We start from the raw sequence: 21,068 nt of genomic DNA on the forward strand, positions 1-21,068 counted from the left end.
GCAGCTTCAGAGCACAGGAACAAGAGGATGTCTTCTGGTCTTGCGTCTCCTTTTATCCGTCTTCAGGGCGGGCGTAAACCCGCCCCTGCCTGCCCCAAGGGCGTGGCCAGCCTCGTCAGTGTCTAGGCCAGCCCACTCCAGGGCGGGAAAAAGCGCGCCCCGGCTACGCCGCTTCGGGCATACCAGCCGAGACTCGCCTCCCGCCCAAGATGGCTTCCCGGGGGGATCGTGGTACTCCGCCATACGTGCGGGGGGACCGAGTGGTCGCCCCTTTCCATATGGCTGAGATACCCGCCACCCCCTCTCAACACAATCCCCAAAGGAAGGGAAACCGGAAACAGTACTGAAGTCTTTGGAAGAGGGAGGGAGTGACCCTCCCGGCCGTATTTATTAAAATATGAAACAAAATTAAAACATTAAATCAACAGTTTCATATTAATGTACAATTTCATTACCACATTGCGATGTTTGGCTAACCTTAACAGATTCTCTAATACAGAGGTTCTCCTAGCCGAACTAACATCCTACAAAACATTTACTTGAAATTTTGAAATTGTACATCCTAACGTTTAAGGGCCAACGGCAAGGTCGTAACCGGTGTCAAGATCCCTAAACCAGAAATACCCCCCCCCCACTTGGGAGGGGCGACAGCACAGAGGCGTACCTCAAGTGCAACTATCAATTTCCCTTGACTTGACGGGGGCCCCAATAAAACTCGACGCCACTTAAAGGTCGTCCGAGGACTCGTGTGAGGTATCTAGAAGGTAGCGTAGACCCCCCCCAAACCCCACACAACTTACCACATCTGCCGTCGCAGACGTCCTGGCCCCGGGAAATTCCCCAGGAGGGGGCTGTAACCCCTCCTATCCAGGAAGGGGCCTTGACCGCCTTTCCTTTTCTTTCGGCGACCCATCCTTAGAAGGGACCGCCTCCCCGTTGAGGGGCCAATGGCCACCTCCCCCGAGCGCTCCCATCCGTGTTGGGTGACGCCCACTCATAGGGATCTTCTAATTAGTGCTCACCGATCATGACCTTACCGCCACAGGCCGGATAGTTGACCGGCTATCCGGACCCCCCACCAAACTCCTACCTAAAGGTCATGTTATAACGTTTTTAGCCATGCTATGAAGTCTCCTATCAGTAATTCATTCCCCACCTGAGACAAATGCACACCATCCCCCAAATACATACTATCATCAGTAATACACCCATGGGAAATAGAATGCAATGTCTTGGAACGGAACAACCTACTCACTTTGTTATTAAGTTTTCTGACAGAATGATTCAAGGCGGGAACAGAAATAGCCCCCCGCCACACTTTCCGTGGGATCATATGTGACCACGCAATTGTGCACCCTGGAACTCTCCTCGCTAACCAACTTACAGTGGAAAGCATCGCCTCAAGGAGAAGTCGTCTACCAGTGGTGACCAAATCATTGCCCCCAAGATGTACTATGACTACAGACGGCGGTGACCTTGTCCGCCCTAACAAACCCTCGAAAAATGATTGAAACTGGTCAATACAGAGACCGCCTCTTCCGTAGAAGGACACCCTGTACCCGTATTCCCCAGCTACGTGAATCATGTCACCTGCCTTGAATACGTTCGCGGCACGCCTCACGTATGAGTGGCCCACGACCCACACCTCCTTTTTCACAGCCGGTGATGTCTGACCGCTGGCCCGGTGTTGGGTCGACTGCATAGTCCGCCCCGCCTCGTAGGCTTGCGTAACTGAAAACCAAACAAAAACAAGAAGCGTGAGTACATCGTTACAGCTTCACAACATGTGCAACCGCACATACCTTTTATAACAATTGGAGGACCAACGCCCCACCCGTTTAACTTGTTCCACATTCAGACCCCTGGCTGTAGCTTCTGTAGCAGCCCCTATCCGAAAGGAATGGGTCCCAAACTCGCCCGGGTTCAAGCCCGCAGCGGTAATCGACATCGCAAGCACCCGCTGAAACTGAAACCTTGTCAGTGGGTAGGCGTCAGCGTGTCTCAACAATGTCCCCCCCCATGATGCCACCCTTCGTGCTAGGTAATCTTCTAAACACTTTACCGGACACATGGAGGACCCGGGAATCCTGCGTATGATTATGCAGTCACCCATCCCACTTTGATCGGTCTTGGACCTGACAAATGAGACAGTCATTGTCTCCCCTCTGATCTGAACGTGCTCCTGGCACAAACCTCCTGTCACATCCTGCCTGTTCCTCGCCACTAGTTCGCTTACCCGCATTGCCCCATGGAATGCCAGCGTAAAAGCGGCTCGGAATAACACTGCCTCAAACTGAGATGAGCATGTAGCAGGGAGTGTAGATAACAACTGGGCCAACCTATCCAAACCTATCGGGCGCCTCACATCTACTCTGCGACCCTCAAGGCGTTGCCACCCACGTAGCGCTTTCTGTACAACGAAAGACGCTGTCGGGTCTTGGATCCCATGAGCCCTAGCGACAAAGGAAATGGCAGCCCGATGCCTCTGGGCCGTGGCCACCGATTTCCCTGCCAGATGTAGAGACATCAGAAAGTTTACAACCCATTCCTCCTGGCCCCAAAGCTCCTCTCTAGCAGTCCCCAAAAAGGCTAAATAGGATCGGAACGCCCCTTCATATGCCTTCCTCGTCCTGGGTGCTAAACTCTCTCCCACGAGGTTACGAAGTTCGGGGCACCGAGAGACCAGAGAGCTTCGGGAAAGGGTGCCGGCTCCGGGTCCGCTGTGGGAAGAAAACCCCAGAAAGCCTGCATACGAAAACGAGACAGTGCATCAGCTGCCTGGTTCATTACCCCTGGGACATGTCTTGCTTTGAATAACACATTCAATTGCATACACAATAAGACAATTTCCTTGAGCAGTCTCAAAATCCATTTACATCGTGCTGCCTGGCTATTGACACACTCGACCACGGTCATATTGTCAGACCAGAATACCACAGAGTGATCTTTGAACCCTTCGGGCCAAGTTCTCAGGGCCACTAAAATGGGAAAAAGTTCCAGGAAAGCAATGTTACTTGTCAGTCCACTGTCATGCCACCATGTCGGCCACTTTTGTGCAGACCATCTTGTGCCGAAGATGGCACCAAAACCTATGCTCCCTGCCGAATCCGTCCACAGCCCCAGCTCCTCAGAGGACACGGCCGGTTTGTTCCAGAAGACTCGACCATTGAAATCCGCCAGAAATGCCAACCAAATGCGCATGTCCTGGCGGACCTCAGCCGAGAGCCTTGTGCGATGATGGCCCTCCTTCAGGCCGACCATGGCTTGGGCAATTGAACGGGAAAAAGGACGGGCCATTGGTGTAACCCTCAGGGCAAAATTCAACTGTCCCACCAACTGCTGCAATTGATGCAGTTTAACCTTAGATCCACATATACACATTTGCAGGGCTGCCCTGAACTTTAACACTTTGTCAGCTGGTAAACGAAAACAACCTTCTCTGGAGTCCAACTCGATCCCCAGAAACTCGAGGCAAGTCGCAGGACCCACAGTCTTACCTGGTGCCAATGGCACGCCAAACTGATTCATTAAGACACAAAATTCGGCCAAGGCCTGACCACATTCCGGATCCCCGGCTGCCCCCAGGAACAAAAAATCATCGAGGTAATGCATTACATGTTGGAAACCCGTCTTCTTTGTGAAGACCCATTGTAGGAAAGTACTGAATTTTTCAAAATAGGCACAAGATATAGAGCACCCCATCGGCATACACCTATCCATGTAATAATGACCCTGAAACGTGAAACCTAGAAGACGCTGATCGTCTGGATGTACCGGGAGCAACCGGAACGCTGACTCGATATCCGATTTTGCCATCAGCGCCCCGGGCCCCAGGCGATTCAAAATGACTACGGCCTCATCGAAGGATGCGTACCGCACCGAACACACTTCCGGGTCAATAGCTTCGTTCACGGAAAGACCACGTGGGTCTGATAAATTATGTATCAGCCGGAACTCACCCGGGTCCTTCTTGGGGACCACTCCTAACGGAGAACAAACAAAATCATGAACTGGAGGTACATTAAATGGGCCGGCGACTCGACCTCGAGCAACCTCCTTCCGGATCTTATCCTGTACCACGGTCATATGCTGCAGGACCGAAAGTTGATTTTTACATTTCTCCACACCCCGAAAGTCCCCTACTGGGATGCGGAAACCATAAGAAAACCCGTTCCGCAACACCCCAGCAGAAGTACGATCCGGTTATTCACTGAGCCATGGAATCATCGCCAAGGTATCAATCGGGGTAGGTAAAGGCGCCCCTCGGACTACGTTAGACCTGTTTGGCGCCTCCTCTACCCCCGTTATCACCCGTTTTGGCTCTGCACGTGGACTCAGGATGGGATGTTTGCCCACACCCACTACATTCGTGTCTAAATTTGCACGATCCCTGGGGCCTAGTACATTTACCCCTGTTGAAGTTCCAACAAACCCCCCTTTTTCCTGTATTGCCGGCAGGCCTCGAGTAATTGTCGGTACCCACATTGGGTCGCAAGGGCGTCCCCGCATACTGGCGGGAGGATTCGCCAACGTTACTCCCCACCAATGGCATTTTTAACATACCGGTCTCCTTCATTTTATCCCATGACACAGAATCGTAACAATCCCAAGTTAAGCTTTTCTCGTGTTCCTTAGCCTTTCTAAAAAGATTATCATAGCAGAACCAATGATTACCCTCGTGTGATATCGAGTACCCCATGATTCGTGACTGATAAGTCGGCAATTCGGGTAGCAACTCGGGCCTTCGTTCCCCCAAGATCGACGTAAAAACCCCCCATGCTTTGCCCCAATTGCCAATGTTTTCATTTACCTTGAAGGCGGCCATTTTGGCGCGCCACACACTCGGATGCATAAGTTCCTTCTGGCCCTTAACATGCTCCACCTCATAGTGATCAGTAAGTAACGAGAAGATGTTCACATACTCCCCTGCCCAAATCTTCTCTTTAATAGCCAACGGAACATGTTGACCCAACTTTTCCCTACGAGAGGGTGCTGACTCGTCCCTCACAATCGGCAATGGCCGCTTACCTGAACTGGACGCTGCCTCAGCAATCGTATTCGTCCCCTGTGGCTTGTCTACTATTGCAGCCGGCGTGGACACCTTCGCTGCCTCCCGTTTCTCACGCAGTTGCTTCATCAGCACCTGCGCCTCGGCAGCCGTGGCGCCCTCGCTACCTTCACCCAACCACGCTGCTAGTTGTGCTGCCAGCTCGGGCGGCATATCCTCCTTGGACACGGGGGTGACCACAACGGGAATCGGATTCCCTTCCTCCGGCACGGGAGTGGGTGCCTCGAGCGGGGCACTCGGACCTGGGATGTCTCCCCCCGCTGCTCCCCTCCTGGGCCTCTTGTTCTTCCCCCCCGGGGCTGCTCCTGCCAAAGGACGTTTCGGCCCCCCTTCCTCGTCTTTATCCAGCCGTCTTTTTAGGTCGGTCACCTCTTTCATGAGAACGCGCAACATCTGGTCAGTAGTCATGCGCTTTCCCGCCTTCTTCGGCATTCTCCAACCGAGTATCTGAAAAACAAACAAGAACGATTACAACGCTCAAAATTGGCTCTTCGTTCCGTCTCGAGCTCACGTGCAGCGAGGAGGTGCAGCTTCAGAGCACAGGAACAAGAGGATGTCTTCTGGTCTTGCGTCTCCTTTTATCCGTCTTCAGGGCGGGCGTAAACCCGCCCCTGCCTGCCCCAAGGGCGTGGCCAGCCGCGTCAGTGTCTAGGCCAGCCCACTCCAGGGCGGGAAAAAGCACGCCCCGGCTACGCCGCTTCGGGCATACCAGCCGAGACTCGCCTCCCGCCCAAGATGGCTTCCCGGGGGGATCGTGGTACTCCGCCATACGTGCGGGGGGACCGAGTGGTCGCCCCTTTCCACTTCATCAGGTGCTTGAGTCACACTTCAACAGAGGAACTTTAGACAGGTATTTAGTAATTTACTCACAAATGTCCCGCTGTTAAATCCTCAGACATTCAGATAAGTGTACTAGGTGTCATAAATCTCGAAATTGGATTCATGTACTATGGTCATGCTCCCTAGTGAGGGAACTCTTGGTGTTCCAATCATCCTTCACCTTGGATTAAAAGTACCGTTGCACAAACGTGATGGCATTTCCTCATCTGAAGTGTACCCGAAGTACAATGTGCATTCAGAAATTCTACCGCAGTCACAAGTGCGAATTTGCAAATCTTTTCCAGGAAGGTGCCAGGCTTCCAGGCGTAACCTTGGAACTCTGTTGTGAATTCAGAAATCCGCACCTATGCTAGGGTGTAGACCTATTGGTTCAGGTTTGACCCTTTAACTTGCTATTAGCTTCTAGCCCATACTTTGGTGCCCACTAAACTGACCATTTCTATTTTTTTTATTGCATTTTTCTCCTTATATTTTGTCCAAGTTGCATAATTTGCTGGTCTTATAAGTATGGTGTTATTAGAGCAATGTTTGTTTTACTATCTCAGATACAACGTGAATTATAATAAACTCTTATCAAAATTTGTTGTCCATTGTCATATCTTTCTACAACACATTTCCGTTACCATTGTTAGGTATCTGCAGACTGTTTTATAGTGTTATTTTCTTCATCCCTGATTGGCACACCTGATGTGCTCGTAGGCCAATCACGGCCAGCATGACTCGCGGGTGAGGGGTTGTGGAGTCATGCTCGGAGGTGAGTCGTGAGGGGAGGCTTAATTTTAAATAAAAATGTTAACTTACCTTCACCGGCCCGGTCCCGCGTCGTCCCTGCTTCTCTGCTCCACACAGGAAGCAGGAAGCCTCCCTCCCCTCCCCTAAGCCAATGAAGCTTTGTGATTGGTTGGAGTGAGAAATTCGAAAATTGAAAAAAGCCCCAAGTTGGGAGGCGAAGGGAGGAGGGTGAAGGTGCTCAAGGCTGTGAAAAGGTAAGGGAAAGTACACAGATTTAAACAAGAGGTAAATAAATACGGGAATCAAATCAGGAATTGGAAATTATTCCAAAAACCAAACAGCCTATATAAATTGAGGCAATTATTGAAAACAAAGTTCATCTGAGGACATTCTACGGTCACATTTACAGTTTAGTGTAATCCAGGGGATGTGCCGGACGTCCAATGATTAAGAGTCGTCGACGTTTCGACCCCTATTAGTAGGCTAAGTTAAGTCCTTTGCCGGGGTCTTCATCAGGACCATTATAGTGAGGGAAGGGACGAAGTGGGGCTGTTCTGTTTGTAATAGGAGAGAAGCAATGCAGTAGATAATCCAAATGATGTACTGCGCCCAATGGAGAGGAAACTGATTCCGAGAAGACTTTAATGTAGTCAAGCTAATTAGATAGTTGCCAAATGATGGATTTGGAGATAGTTGCCACAACAATGTGTTCGATGTGCTGATCTACTGCTGAACTAGCTGGCAAATTTTTGGCGGTCCACGCTGCTTTTAGGTGGAAAGGAAACCACCGGGACCCACATCGATCGCCATGAAAAATCGGGCGTCTTGATTCTGACACGATTGAATCTTGCAGCAAAAGAGACGCGGTAAAAGCCTTCAGTCCGATTACCCGACTCCGCTGGACTCCGTCAACCGCTATGCGGAGTTTAGGGCCGCCCCAGAAGCGATTCTGCTTCTGAGGGAGAGGTGTGCTCCTTCAGCCTCAGCTAGCAGCTCCTCTGACTTCTTGGTAAAAGCTAATCTTTCCGACTGATGGTAACTAGTGCAGCGTTGATAGGCATCTAGGATCTTGTATCTGGTGCAGACCCCAGCACAATATCCCTTCAGAAAAGCGCTCCTCGTGGTCCTCAGAACAATGCTTTTTGCAGCTCTAAATGTTGGGTGAGGATCCACTCCTGATACTGCTCCTGGTACGGTTTAATTGGTAACTATGTTTTCTAGAGCTGAGATACCTCTCATGAGGTTGCTGTTTGCATTATATAAATACTTTTCCATATCATTCTATGGAGATTTCTCCCAAAATGGATCCTGGATTTTACCCGTTCCCTTTAAGTACTGTTAACCATTCGTGTGGTCTTTAAAAGAATACTAATTATGTGTCTCACCAAGGCCTACAGACCTTCTAAAAGAGGAGGAGAGTATGTGATGTGGAGTGCTGGCAGTTCAGGTCACCCCCACCCCAGTTTTTTTTTTTACTCACTTGGCTTTCTTTGCAGTTACTAAACTCACTGTCCTCTCCGCCCAACATGCACCTTGTTATGTAGCATGATCACACTTGATTTTCTAGGCGAAATTTTGAAACCTGCTTACCAAAGCAAAAGGCACTACATACTCTGTGTTTCAGGGTATGGCACATTCTGTCAAGTGATGTAAGTTTATCTGCGGGTTAAACGGGCTGGTACTTTGCATTCTTTAATTAGAGAGGGAAAGTACCAGAATGTCTCCACAGAGGCGCGTTACTTTTAATGGGAGGGTTCCAGCACTTCTAACTAGAAAACAGGGACCGATAGTGAGTACCTGCACTTCTCTGTTTCCAATTTAAGCAATGTGTGTAATTTTGATAACGCCATCTGCGCATTGCGGTCACTTATAAACTTCTCTGTCAAGCAGATGGTGATGAATGATTTTGTTTTAAAGAATATGATTTTAATCAACATCTAATGAAGGGTGTTTTGTGCCTCAATGAGAAACTTAAATACACTGAGGGCGTTCACTTTCCTCCACATTTTCAATTCCCATCTGGTAGTGGCTATTCTTCACTTATGAAATAATAGGCCTTAAAAATAGTGTTTAGAAATGATGAGGCTACATTATAGCTATTATAATAATAAGGCAAAGGTGTCAATAACTCTTTCAATTTTTCTTTCTTAAGCATCCACAATGGCGTAATTGCTGTGTTCCAGCGTAAAGAACTGCCTGAACATGAACTTTACCACCTCAACGAAGGAGTAAGGTGAGTTTTTTATAATTTCTTTGCATTCTCTTCTCCCGAGTCGCATCTTACTCTACTCCTTCCATGTGTATGTTCTTTTTTTAATAAAAAGTCTGCATCTTTTTTATTTTGAAACACCCCATCCAGAATACCAAACTCTACTCTGCACCGTTACATTTTTGAAGCAAACTCTCCCCAAAAGTGATTGAATTTATGTGTGATTTATATTCGAGATTGGTTGTATTAAGGGTATGCTATCCCTCCCTAACAGGCTGTTCCTCCCTCTGCCTTGCCAAACACCTTCTCACTACATCCAGGAATGCACATTTTTGGCATAAAGAGTTTGCACCATTTATTCAGGCATTAATTCATGTATGTTTAACTCCCTCGTTTGAATAGTGGTGTATCCTACTTAAAGCAAACCATGCCGATAGTTCCAGGATAATTGTTTCCTTTGATCCTGGTCTAGGCTCATATGCCTTGTCCAAAGCACTCCTACTCCCCTTGTTGGGGATGGATCCAGCATCTTTGCCCTGGAGTCTCAGAGACCCTTCTGAGAGAGTCCACAGTGATAAGGGAGTCTCACATAGTGGAGGACTGGGATTGATCCCCTTACCACTGGGAAACTTCTCCTACCCTCCTGGAAGTCGGACACTGTGTTCACGCTGGGCTTTTCTACCCCTCCCCCTCCTCCTCCCTCCTTTCTTCTAAGTGTGCCCATGACCTAAGCACTCCTCTCCCCGTGTGGGGGAGGGATCCAGCATCTATGCCCTGGAGTCTCAGCGTCCCCGCTGAGAAAGTCCACCGCGACAATGGAATCGCACAAAATGGAAGACTGGTAATGATCCCTTAACCGCGGGGAGCCATCTCCTACCCAGCCGGACATCAGACACAGTTACTTCCTGGTCTCCTGCCTCCTCCCCACCTCTTCCCTTCTTCGTTCTTTGCTTGCCTTCCCTATTCCTATCCTCTCTCCCCGGAATCTCTCTCCCCCTGCCTGCTTTGTTTTTCCTTGTGTCACTTCTCCGCTTAATCTTCCTCCCTTTTACATTACCCTCTTACCCTTCTACATGCCATGAACCAACGGATGTAACTTGTAATTGATGTACCTTCTGTAACAATGTGTAACTTGTAACCTATGTTAGATTTATAACGCGCATGTAAATCTCCTCGTGTAAAGCGATCTGATACCTCCGGGTCTAGCCAGTGCTATATAAAATTCAAGTAAATAAAAAAAAAAAGTTCTGTACACTCTAGACCCAGTTTTTGTTTACCAAAGGAATGCTTGGACATAATGAAATGTGCCGCAAAGCTTACGTTGGGGTGGTTTAGTACGTATCTTTTTACTGTCTCTGCAGAAGAGGCTACCATGTCATACATTCAGGTTCTACTATTTATAGTTTGTTATACAGAAGCGAAAACTAATATTCCATTTGATGTTGATTACTAGATATGAAATATGTAAGACATGGATATTTCCATATCCACCTGTTTATAAAGTCAAATGATTACACCGTTGTTATGCTGGATTATGTAGGAATTGATGGCCCATTATAAACCAATCTGCAATAGGTAAATCAAATATGTGCAATGACTTGGCCTGGAAGAGAGAGACAAGTAAGGATGTTACAGTGCCTCAAGGTCATGAGGACTTTAAAAAATACACTACGGTTCTACTAATGGTCAAGGCAGCGCCTAGATCAGATGTTTTGAAATGATGTGGCCAATAGCAGCACTTGTTATCAGGTTAAAGTAAATAAAGCACATTTAAGGCACTTCTTTGACCATCCAAGTTCTGCATTATACACACCAGGCACAAGTAGAAATGGTCCACTGAGGCATATTTAGAGTTAGCCTCTCAGCTAGATCTAAGACATTTGTTCTTAAAGCTAATTGCCATCAGCATCTTCCACTGACCTGTGTAAGGTTGGTAACAGAGCTATAGCGAAAGTATCCATTTCCTCTTTATTTGTTCCATTTACAAGACCCTGAGCCTCCATGTGGCTGACCGAGAACTCTATATATGTTATGTGCAAGTTACTCCTTTTTTTTATCACTTGCATTTGTAGGTAATTTAACAACATTTAGAAAGATTGGAAGATTCTTACCAAGTTGCTAGAATTACAGAATCACCATGTATCTGGGCTTGTTTTAGATTGCCAAATCAAAAGGGAGAGAGAGGACTAGGTAAGCTAGTCCGGATCCCCAGAATTATATGTGATTATCAATAAGGACTAGCTCAGTTGTGGTTAGAGACTCAAGAATAGGTATGTGTGCAGGCAAACCATTAGGTTTGATCATGAAGCCCTCACCCACCAACCTAGTTGGTGGCATGCTTCATCATCGGGCCCACCACAGTGACACAGAATGTGACCCGGGTTTGTTTGGATGCCAGATTACTGCGGAGCTGGTATTCTTGCTGAGTGTGCAGTGTAGTGAGTGAGAAAGTGATGGTTAAAAAAGCTATACAGTGGTGCCCAGTACCCAAGGGTTAATGGATAAACTTTAATTACTGGGCGCCTGTTAGCAGCTAAAAGGCAGACTGACGCACTGGAGTATGGATTATGACCTCCTGCGTCCTGTGTGCTCTACATGTTTCAGCCAGGCCTTTTTTGTTTTAAAACGGGCTTTCTTCAGGACCAATGAGTATGTGAAAAGTGCAAATAAATACTTAATTTAAGTGATTGTGTTGTTTAGTTAATGTGTCGCACTCGCTAAGGTGCGTTATATGTCAGAGGGGGATTCCCTCTAGCCTTAACTGGCTACTTGCTGTTAAAGCCTCCTTGGGTCACTTGGCAGAGAAAAAGACCGGAATTGCCGGTCTGGATCCTCCTTGGACCTGTCGTCCTACTGCGGTGAAAAAAATGAAAAAGGACTTGCACAGCTGTTTGTAAATCCCAAATTAAATCACAATAATAGTCTGTGGCGTCCTTCTGCGGTGCCCCGAATGTGGACGACAGGACCAAGGATAATCCAGACCGGCAATCCATTTACCCTCGAGTACTGGGCACCACTGTATAGCTTTTTTAACCATCACTTTCTCACTCACTACACTGCACACTCAGCAAGAATACCAGCTCCGCAGTAATCTGGCGTCGAAGCACACCCGGGACACATTCGGTGTGACTGTGGTGGGCCTGATGATGAAGCATGCCACCAACTAGGTTGGTGGGTGAGGGCTACATGATCAAACCTAATGGTTTGCCTGCACACATACCTATTCATGAGTCTCTAACCACAGCTGAGCTAGTCCTTGTTTTAGATTGTTCATTAATATTGTCCTTCTAACACAGGTGGTCTTCTAGCAATTGTATGATAAAATGTCTTGAATGTTTCCAGTTTTTTGATGCTACTAAAATGTTTTGCACACTTGCATATGCTACTTTATTGCTACTACTTTTTAAGTCTGGCATTAGCCAAGACCTTTTGACTCCGTGACCTAGCAATCAGTGGTGCGGCAGATAGAATGGCATGATTTCTCAGGGCTCTTACAGGCCCACCGCACCCCTAGTGTATAGTATATATTATAAAATACAGCGACGTTCATGCAACCTTCCTCATCCATTTATCTGCTATAATGTAATTTACATTTTGCTGCCACCCACCATAGCATACACCATAGAGCATAGCATCAGACCACTTCAGCTACTAGCTTACTTGACTTCGAGTGATGGCATGCTGCCCTAGCTCAGTGTGCATGTCCAACAATGAGTAGTCCCCTTCAGTACCAGGGTCCACTGGTACAATATGGCCTTTTACGTCAAAAAATATTCTCCTTTTTAGGCAATGGTTGTTTCGATACAGTGCATATATTCATACAAAACCATTCACAAACAAATTCAGCACTGGAAAAGTCAAAAGGACAGCTATCAATGCCAGTTCCATTGGCTTTGTCAATGTTCATTGATTCGCGTCTTTACTTCACTTTAAACTAACAGGCTATGTTTTGGACAGTTTGAAGCTCTAGTTTTTTTCTGCTTTTTTGTAATTATTTCTCAGGACCATTCAGGTTTCTCCTCAAACTGTAGGTGAACCTAACACGACTCCTATCTAGAATCATATCAAGCAATATAGCCTTTTAAATTCTGGGTTTATCTATGGTTTAACCTTTTCTTCTGGTAAAACATGTTACAAAATGAGAAAACGAACACCTTTTGCCAATGAATATACATATTTCTATACATGAATATACTAATTTAACCATGGAAATATGATATAGGATAGGATACAATTTGTAAAACGCACTTATACCCGAGGGTGTCAAGGCGCTGGGCAGACAGAGGAGAAGAGAGAAGCACGGAACAACCAACTAGGATGAAAATAACCATGTTTTCAGCAGTTTTCTAAAAACCAGTAGAGATTCTGCGTTGGAAATGGAGGAAGGCAGGGAATTCCAGAGTTCGGCGGCTGCTACAGAAAAAGAGCAAGCGCCTCATCTGGCCTTGCGATATCTCGGAGAGACCATTTTTTTCTGAGTGGAGGATCTTAATGTTCTCCCGAGGTGTGCCATTCAAATATGGTTTTCAACTGTGATGAGCCTTTACTATGCAAGGCCTTATAAGCAATACTCAGGACCTTGAAGGAGATGCGCTTCCTAATGGGGAGCCAGTGCAAAGTACAAATTCCCTCCCTGGCTGATTGGTACTTCAGGATGTTAAGGATCAGCCTAGTCGCTGCGTTCTGTACAACCTGAAGCTTGTCCAGGGACGTCCCTTTAATTTTGAGGTACTGAGTATTGCAGTAGTTCAGCTGGGCGGTGACTAGTGCAATGATGGTGGACCGATGCAATGCAGGTGGAAGATACAGCAGCACCTTTCTAAGGGTTCTTAAAATATAGAAGCAAGTGCTAACAGTTCGGCTGACCTGAGCATCAAAGGTCAGACCCTCGTCGAAAGTGACCGGATCACCGACCGACCCCTGCCCTCACCACGTCTTCAACAAGGCCGACGCTGTCATCGCACCCCACCTGCGAGACATCATCAACACATCCTTCGACACCGCCACCTTCCCTGAGAGCTGGAAACACGCCGAACTCAGCGCTCTACTCAAGAAACCAACAGCGGACCCCACCGACCTCAAGAACTACCGCCCCATCTCGCTCCTCCCGTTTCCAGCCAAAGTCATCAAGAAGACCGTCAACAAGCAGATGGCCGCCTTCCTCGAGACGAACGGATCCCTCGACCCCTCACAGTCTGGCTTCCGAGCCAACCACAGCACCGAGACCGCCCTCATCGCCGCCACCGATGACATCCGAGCCCTGATGGACAATGGAGAAACAGCGGCCCTCATCCTCCTGGACCTCTCCGCGGCATTCGACACGGTCTGCCACCGCACCCTAGTACGGCGCCTCGGCAACATCGGAATCCAGGACAAGGCGCTGGAATGGATCATCTCCTTCCTCGACGGAAGAACACAGAGAGTCCGCCTACCACCGTACAAGTCAGAGGCCTCCGAAATCATCTGCGGCGTCCCTCAAGGATCATCTCTGAGCCCCACCCTCTTCAACGTCTACATGAGCCCCCTCGCGGCCATCGTACGCAAACACAACCTCAGCATAATCTCCTACGCCGACGACACCCAGCTGATCCTCTCCCTGACCAACGACCCCACCGCCGCCAGAGCCAACCTGCACGAAGGGATGAAAGAGGTAGCCGAGTGGATGACGACCAGCCGCCTGAAACTGAACTCGGACAAGACGGAGGTCCTCATCCTGGGCCCCTCACCCTCCGCCTGGGACGACTCCTGGTGGCCTCCCGCCCTGGGCACCGCACCCAAACCGACAGACCACGCACGCAACCTGGGCTTCATCCTGGACTCCTCCCTCTCCTTGACCAGGCAAGTCAACAACGTCTCCTCGGCGTGCTTCAACATCCTACGCATGCTACGAAAGATCTTCTGGTGGATCCCCACCGAGACCAGGAAGACCGTCACCCAGGCCCTCGTCACCAGCCGACTGGACTACGGCAACGCCCTCTACGCCGGTACCACCGCCAAGCTCCAGAAGAGACTCCAGCGGATCCAGAACGCCTCAGCCAGACTCATCCTCGACATCCCACGAACCAGCCACATCTCCGGACATCTGAGAGACCTTCACTGGCTCCCCGTCAACAAAAGAATCACCTTCCGCCTCCTCACCCACGCACACAAAGCCCTACACGACCAAGGCCCGAGCTACCTCAACAGCCGAGTCAACTTCTACGCTCCCAAACGCCACCTCCGATCAGCCAACCACGCCCTCGCCGCCGTCCCCCGCATCCGAAGAGCGACTACAGGAGGAAGGTCTTTCTCCTACCTGGCCGCCAAGACCTGGAACTCCCTCCCTCCCGACCTGCGCCTGACCCAAGACCACCTCTCCTTCAGGAAGAAGCTGAAGACCTGGCTGTTCGAGCAGTAGCGGCACAACCCCCCCCCTCCCCCCCCCCCCCCCCCCCAGCGCCTTGAGACCCTACGGGTATGTAGCGCGCTCTATAAGTGTCATTGATTGATTGACCTCCAGATTTTTCGGGAGGGGACCACAGTCTATGGGCCACCAGGCATTTGACCAGATGAAGTTCTGTGAGCCAAATACCAGGACCTTGGTCTTGTCAGCATTAATCTTAAGTGAGTTGCCCTTCATCCAACAGGTAATGCTGGCAATACACATGTTGAATTTCTCTGCGACCAGTTGCAAATCATTTGAGATGGAGAAAATGATTTGCAGTCGTCCGCATAGGAAAGCACCTGAAACCCGAATGATCCCACCAACTTTGCCAAAGGGCTCATATAAAGGTTAAAGAGGGTAGGGCTCAAGGAAGAACCTTGAGGGACCCCACATGGAAGGCTAAAAGCCCTTGCTCTGAAACCTCTGCAGCAAACAATGTTCAATCTCCCTGAAATGAAAGAGTGGAGAAGCTGCAAATCCTTACTCGTGGCTCCAACTTCCTGCAAACGCTGAACCATGCGCACCGGGGAGATGGTGTCAAATGCCGCCGATGGGTCGAGCATAATCAGCACCTCTGATCCACCCTGTTCCACCTGCGTGCAAATGTGGTTAGTGGCCACAGTAATGGCAAACTAGGTACTTTCACCAGTGCTGAAAACGTTCCGTGAGTGGTCTAGGATCTCCTGGGATTCATTATATTTCAGAAATTCAGTGTTGATGAACGTTTCCAAGATATTAGCAGGGGCTGGGAGAAGGGAGACTGGTCGAAAAAAATTCAACTATGAGGGGTTAACGTTGGTTTTTTTAAGAAGTGGTGAGAAGATGTCTTCCTTCCAGGTGGTTGGATAGCTACCGGATGGAAGTATGTTGTTAAACACCTTACACAGGAAGTTAGCCACAGGTTCAGGAACTAGTTGGAGTAAGGAGGGCACTGGATTTAAGGCCCAATAGTTCTTTGGTTTGCAGAGCCCTAATTTGCGGGAAGAAGGTATGGGCATCCTTCCTGGGGTCCTGGGTGAGCTCCTCAACATCAGGTTGATCACCTTCTGTAGGACTGAACTCCTGAGAGATCTTAAGGACCTTTTCCTGAAAGTGGGTAGCTATTCTGTCACAAATCTTGGGAGGGGGTCAGCAGCTGAGTCCCTGGTAGCGCAGAGATTTCCTTGATGACTTTGAATAGCATGCTAGAGGAATTATATGCTGACAGTATCTTTTTTGCTAGGAAACGGGATTTGGCCTGGAAGTGTCAAGGGCCTTATTGATCCTGTCGCCGAAACCCTCTGCCGTGGGAGGGTGCATAATGTGCCTCCTTTCACAGGCCGTAGCCAAGGCGGCATCTCATTTTTTGGCTGTGATCTTGTTCAGTCCCCTACAGCTTATGCGCCTCGGTGAGGAGCCCTTCTTCTCAACGATCGGGAGAGTGGGACAGACTTGAACTCAACAAACCAGTGGTCGACCCAACTAAGGAGCTGAACTGCCTTGATCACTAAATTGTCGTGGTTGGTAAAAATGCCGTCCATGGTGTGATTGGCATTGTGAGTTGGAGCTTGGACCAGTTGCTCAAATCTCAAAGATGTCATGAGCTCTAAGAGGTGCACTAAGTCATTGCCCTGGTTACTTTCTAAATTAAAATGAAAAAAAAAACAGGATCATATTTGAAAATGTTTAAGTATTTCATGGAGTGTTTATAAAAAAAAGGACACATATTTGGTCATATTTGCCGAATTTAGCAGAATCCTTTTCAAACCACAAATAGGTAGAAATTTGATCACCATGTTTCATTAAAAAAGAATGTTAAAATATTCACCGGCTGTATGTATGTATGTGTGTGTGTGTTAGCCACGATGGGTGATCTTGTTATCTGTGCTCAAGTAAAGTGAGCTTCAAATTGTCTGATAATGGAGTTAGTTCTCAAAAATAAGAACCCATATTAACGTGTTACCTTGCTCTATAATGCAAGTAATTAACTCTTGTCATGTATACTCATTAATATTTTGTTTGAAATCCAGAACAACTTGTGCATTATTTTTGTTAATGGAACTTCACAGCTTATGGGTTTTTGTGTATAAAAGGTAATGTTCTACATATTTCGACCTAATATAATCAAAGTGATTATATTGGGTTGGCATGTGTCCTCATTCTTAAAGTACTGCCCTTACAACTCAATCTAATTACTCTAAAAGGGAGGACTTGACCTTTCAATCGAGGGGTCCCAGCTTCTGAGGAAGCAGAAGGCTATAGTCGGCATATTTCTGGCATTAGTTTTGCAGCGACAGCATCTGGACTTAGAAGAATAACAAGACCAACAAAATATTATTTTTCTTAATATTTCTGCTTCATCATACATCTCTGACCAGACTCCACACTTTTATAAAAAGCAGTCGTTTTCAATCGATTTAAATGTTTGCAGCCAGAATATTAAAAATTCGTTGCAACATGCCTATAGAGAAATTACTTTAGGAATATCACTGTTATAACCTAAAACTTAATACAAAAGTTATTTAAAATGCCGAGCAATGCAAAATCGTATTCAATGGGAATTCACAAAAATGTAATTTGATGAAGATGAAAGTTGATGATACATGATACCAAGTTGTTTCTCTATACATTACCACCCACGCTGGCCTAACATTGCACATGCATTGCACTTCCACTCTTACTCCCTCTGTCTGTGTGAGTTTGCAACCAGAATATTTAAATTTAAATATAGATCTGACACAATATTGTAACCAAAATATTGACTAGCACAATATGATTAAGGTAAATACCCACGTATATGTATCTTCACGATATATAGGTACATAGATTTGGAGTGAAGAATAGTTATTCCATATTTTTGTCCTTGACATTCTGACTTACTGCTGTGTGTATAATGGAAAGATATGTGGACTATGCTAGTAACCTGGCAGTGCTTGATTGGAGCCGGTGATTACATAAACAGTGGTAACCCACCCTCAAAAGATTGACAGGTATAATATAATCATTCAGTAAATCCGGACTTCAAGAGAATCATTATATGTGATACAGGATAGTTGGACTGCCAGCGATATGGTGTTATCCCTTTGAGTGAAGAAGACCTAGCCTTCCTGATCTAAATATTCAAAAGGGGTAAATGGAAGTGATATGGAAAGGTGACATGATCCATTCCAAAAATAAAACATCCTTCAAAAATTTGAACATAAACAAATGGAAAATTCATGTGAAAGGAAAGAGCAAACAGATGGACCGATGGCTTGATGAAAATACTTCAAGAATGCTTCTAAATGACAGATATTTCCCTAGGAGCAGAAAATGAAAGGGCTAATTGAAAGCCACTCATCAGTGGGATGTGGGAATGGTCTTAACGGTTTTGCAGAATCCTCTTTAAAAAAGGGCAGTCAGGTCCCCATATGGGGTTTGTAGACCCTTCAGATATACCGTATGAGGCCAGCATGATAAAGGATACAGCTATTTCTCTGTCTTTTGACCTCGAAGGAGATAGTTATGAAAATGACTCCAACTATAAGTGTGTTTACTGTTTGTCGTCCTATGTAGATAGTCAAACAAATATTTAGGAATAGATATCTAAATTGATGAATATTCTGTACACAAATGGTGTGTGACTTTAACATGCATGGGGTATGTGACTTGGTAAACATGCAAGTTGAGACCTTTGACTAAAGATGTGCAATTATCAAGTGAATGATTTAGAAAATCACTCTGGGAAACCGAGTCTGGGATGGATTGGTTTGCCAGAGAATCAGAAAAAAATGGAAGCATGACTGACTTCATGGAATGATTGATTATGAATACTGTATTCCCACAACAACCTAAAGAAAAGGACTTAGGGACCACAAATGTGTATTGAGAACTAAACCAAGACCTAAGGTTATCTTGTTAATTAGATGCCTTTAATGGAGCATCATTCTAGCTCGACCTCTGGGATTCCAGTGCTGTGGTATGGATAGAAAGGGGGTGATCCTGTATTCCTTGGGATCTGTGTATAATTAGCACAGGAGACAAAATGCTAGCTTAGCTACCAAGTCGTTTGGTGAGACCAATTAGCCAAGAGGGCACATATCTAAGGTTTGAGGGACATAGGAACAGTACCCGTATGGATATTCATCATAAATGTAATTCAGAATAAGAATTTAGACTAAAATCATATTTGTTTTTGTGATGGCAGTAAGCAAGATTACAATATGTGCAATTGTGCATATGGTACAATTCTGAAAGATCTTAGGTGGATATCATGCCTCTATTTTTCAGGAAAGTTATCAGCGCTGATATATGCTGTAAATCCTAGGTTTCATCAGTTTGTCTTGACCCTGAAGAGTCTGCTTTTGTTATTTGTTTTTGCTTTCACATCCATATCAAAATGCAGGGTTTGGGACTTAAGTTTTTGCTAAACACTCTAAAATGCTTGTCACAGCATGCATGTCCTTTGAAATCTCTTAAGTCTTCACCATGAGACTAATAACCCTATATTCCTTGATTGGGAGAAATATATTTTTCCTTTCCCACATATACTGGTGGATGGTGCTCATTCCCTCTTGTACTGTAGCTCTGGCACAACCTCCTTTCTTTCGTTTTCACTTTTTTACTTTAGTCTTTATTTCCTTTATTTTTTTTAGCTTGCTTTCTTTTTTTCCTTTCCTTCCTTCCACATTTCTTTCCTTCTTGTTTTCCTTTCCTTCTTTTTTTTGTCTTCTTTCTTTGTTTCATTTTACTTTCCTTCCTTCCACATTTCTCTTTTCTTCCTTCTGTTTTTCTTCCTTCTGTTTTCTTTCTTTTTTCTTCTTTGTTTCTGCCTTTTCTACTTCTTTCTTTTTACTTTTGTTTTTCTCTTTTTTTCCATCTTTCCTCCCTTCTTGCCTTCTTTCCTTTATTTTTTCTTTCTTGCTGTCTTTATTTCTTGCTTTCTTTCCTTATTTCCTTGCTTTCTTTTTCTTTCATTCCTTTCTACTATTCATTATTTAATTTCTTCTTTCTTGCTTTTTTCTTTCTGATTTTCTTATATCTTTTTCCTCCTTTTGTTCTCAAAGGCAAGAGGCTGACAGCCAGTGGCTTTATTAGGTCTATGTTAGCCAAGCCATATTGATTTTAATAAAATTATGTGTATGACATAGTTACTTACAGGGCTTTTCAACCACACTTCATCCATTTGTCTGAAGTTTTGTCATTCACATTTCTCCCCAACTCACTCAAGCATGCATCAAGGTTCACTGCGTCAGCCAATGACTGACTTCACTGTGAGTTAAGGTAATGTGTGCCTTCTTTAAACCAAACATATTGTTTGCCTTCTGTCAATGTTTGTTTTAGATTGACCAACCCCCAGATGCTTCCCAAATAATAAAGCTTTTGTGACAATCATGACAAAAAACAAGAACTTCCAAAAGGATGTTTGGCAACGCCAGACCTACTGGCTTTGCCAATGGCTGTTTGGAGTTGTTCCCCCTTTGCCATGCATTAGCTGGTCGATATCATCGCTGATTTGGGGTTGTGATATACCACACTAATGCACTCTAGCTGCAGCATGGTGGGTGGTACAGGAGGAATGTAGCTTCCTGCAATTCTATGTTAATGCAGGGGCTGAATGGTTTGCTAGTGTGAAGTTTCCGGATTCTGACATGGTGCAGGACAGGCAACATGTTGTCTTTTGTCCCTGCTGTAGTGAACGTTTCTCTGGCTCAGTATATACAGCTTGCTGACTGTTGGGCTTATGCAGTGCACTTTGACTGGGCTCAAGGCCAGTGGAGCCATCGCAGCCTTCCTCCGTCTCCTGTCTTTCCCTGCTAGCTGTACAGTTCTTGCTG

The 21,068-nt window shown here is 46.3% G+C and overlaps 1 protein-coding gene across 3 annotated transcripts in view; it reads left to right on the forward strand.

The window, feature by feature from the left end:
* PRR5 (proline rich 5) overlaps positions 1-21,068 on the forward strand; it is a 583,537-nt gene that overhangs the window by 305,261 nt on the left and 257,208 nt on the right. For all 3 annotated transcript variants that reach the window (XM_086952735.1, XM_086952737.1, XM_086952734.1), the window contains one exon: positions 8,793-8,873. In XM_086952735.1, coding sequence (XP_086808861.1) covers positions 8,793-8,873 — 81 coding nt within the window. The remainder of the gene's footprint in view (positions 1-8,792; positions 8,874-21,068) is intronic.

Source organism: Lissotriton vulgaris, chromosome 1_2, assembly GCF_964263255.1.
Source record: "Lissotriton vulgaris chromosome 1_2, aLisVul1.2, whole genome shotgun sequence".
NCBI lineage: Eukaryota > Metazoa > Chordata > Amphibia > Caudata > Salamandridae > Lissotriton > Lissotriton vulgaris.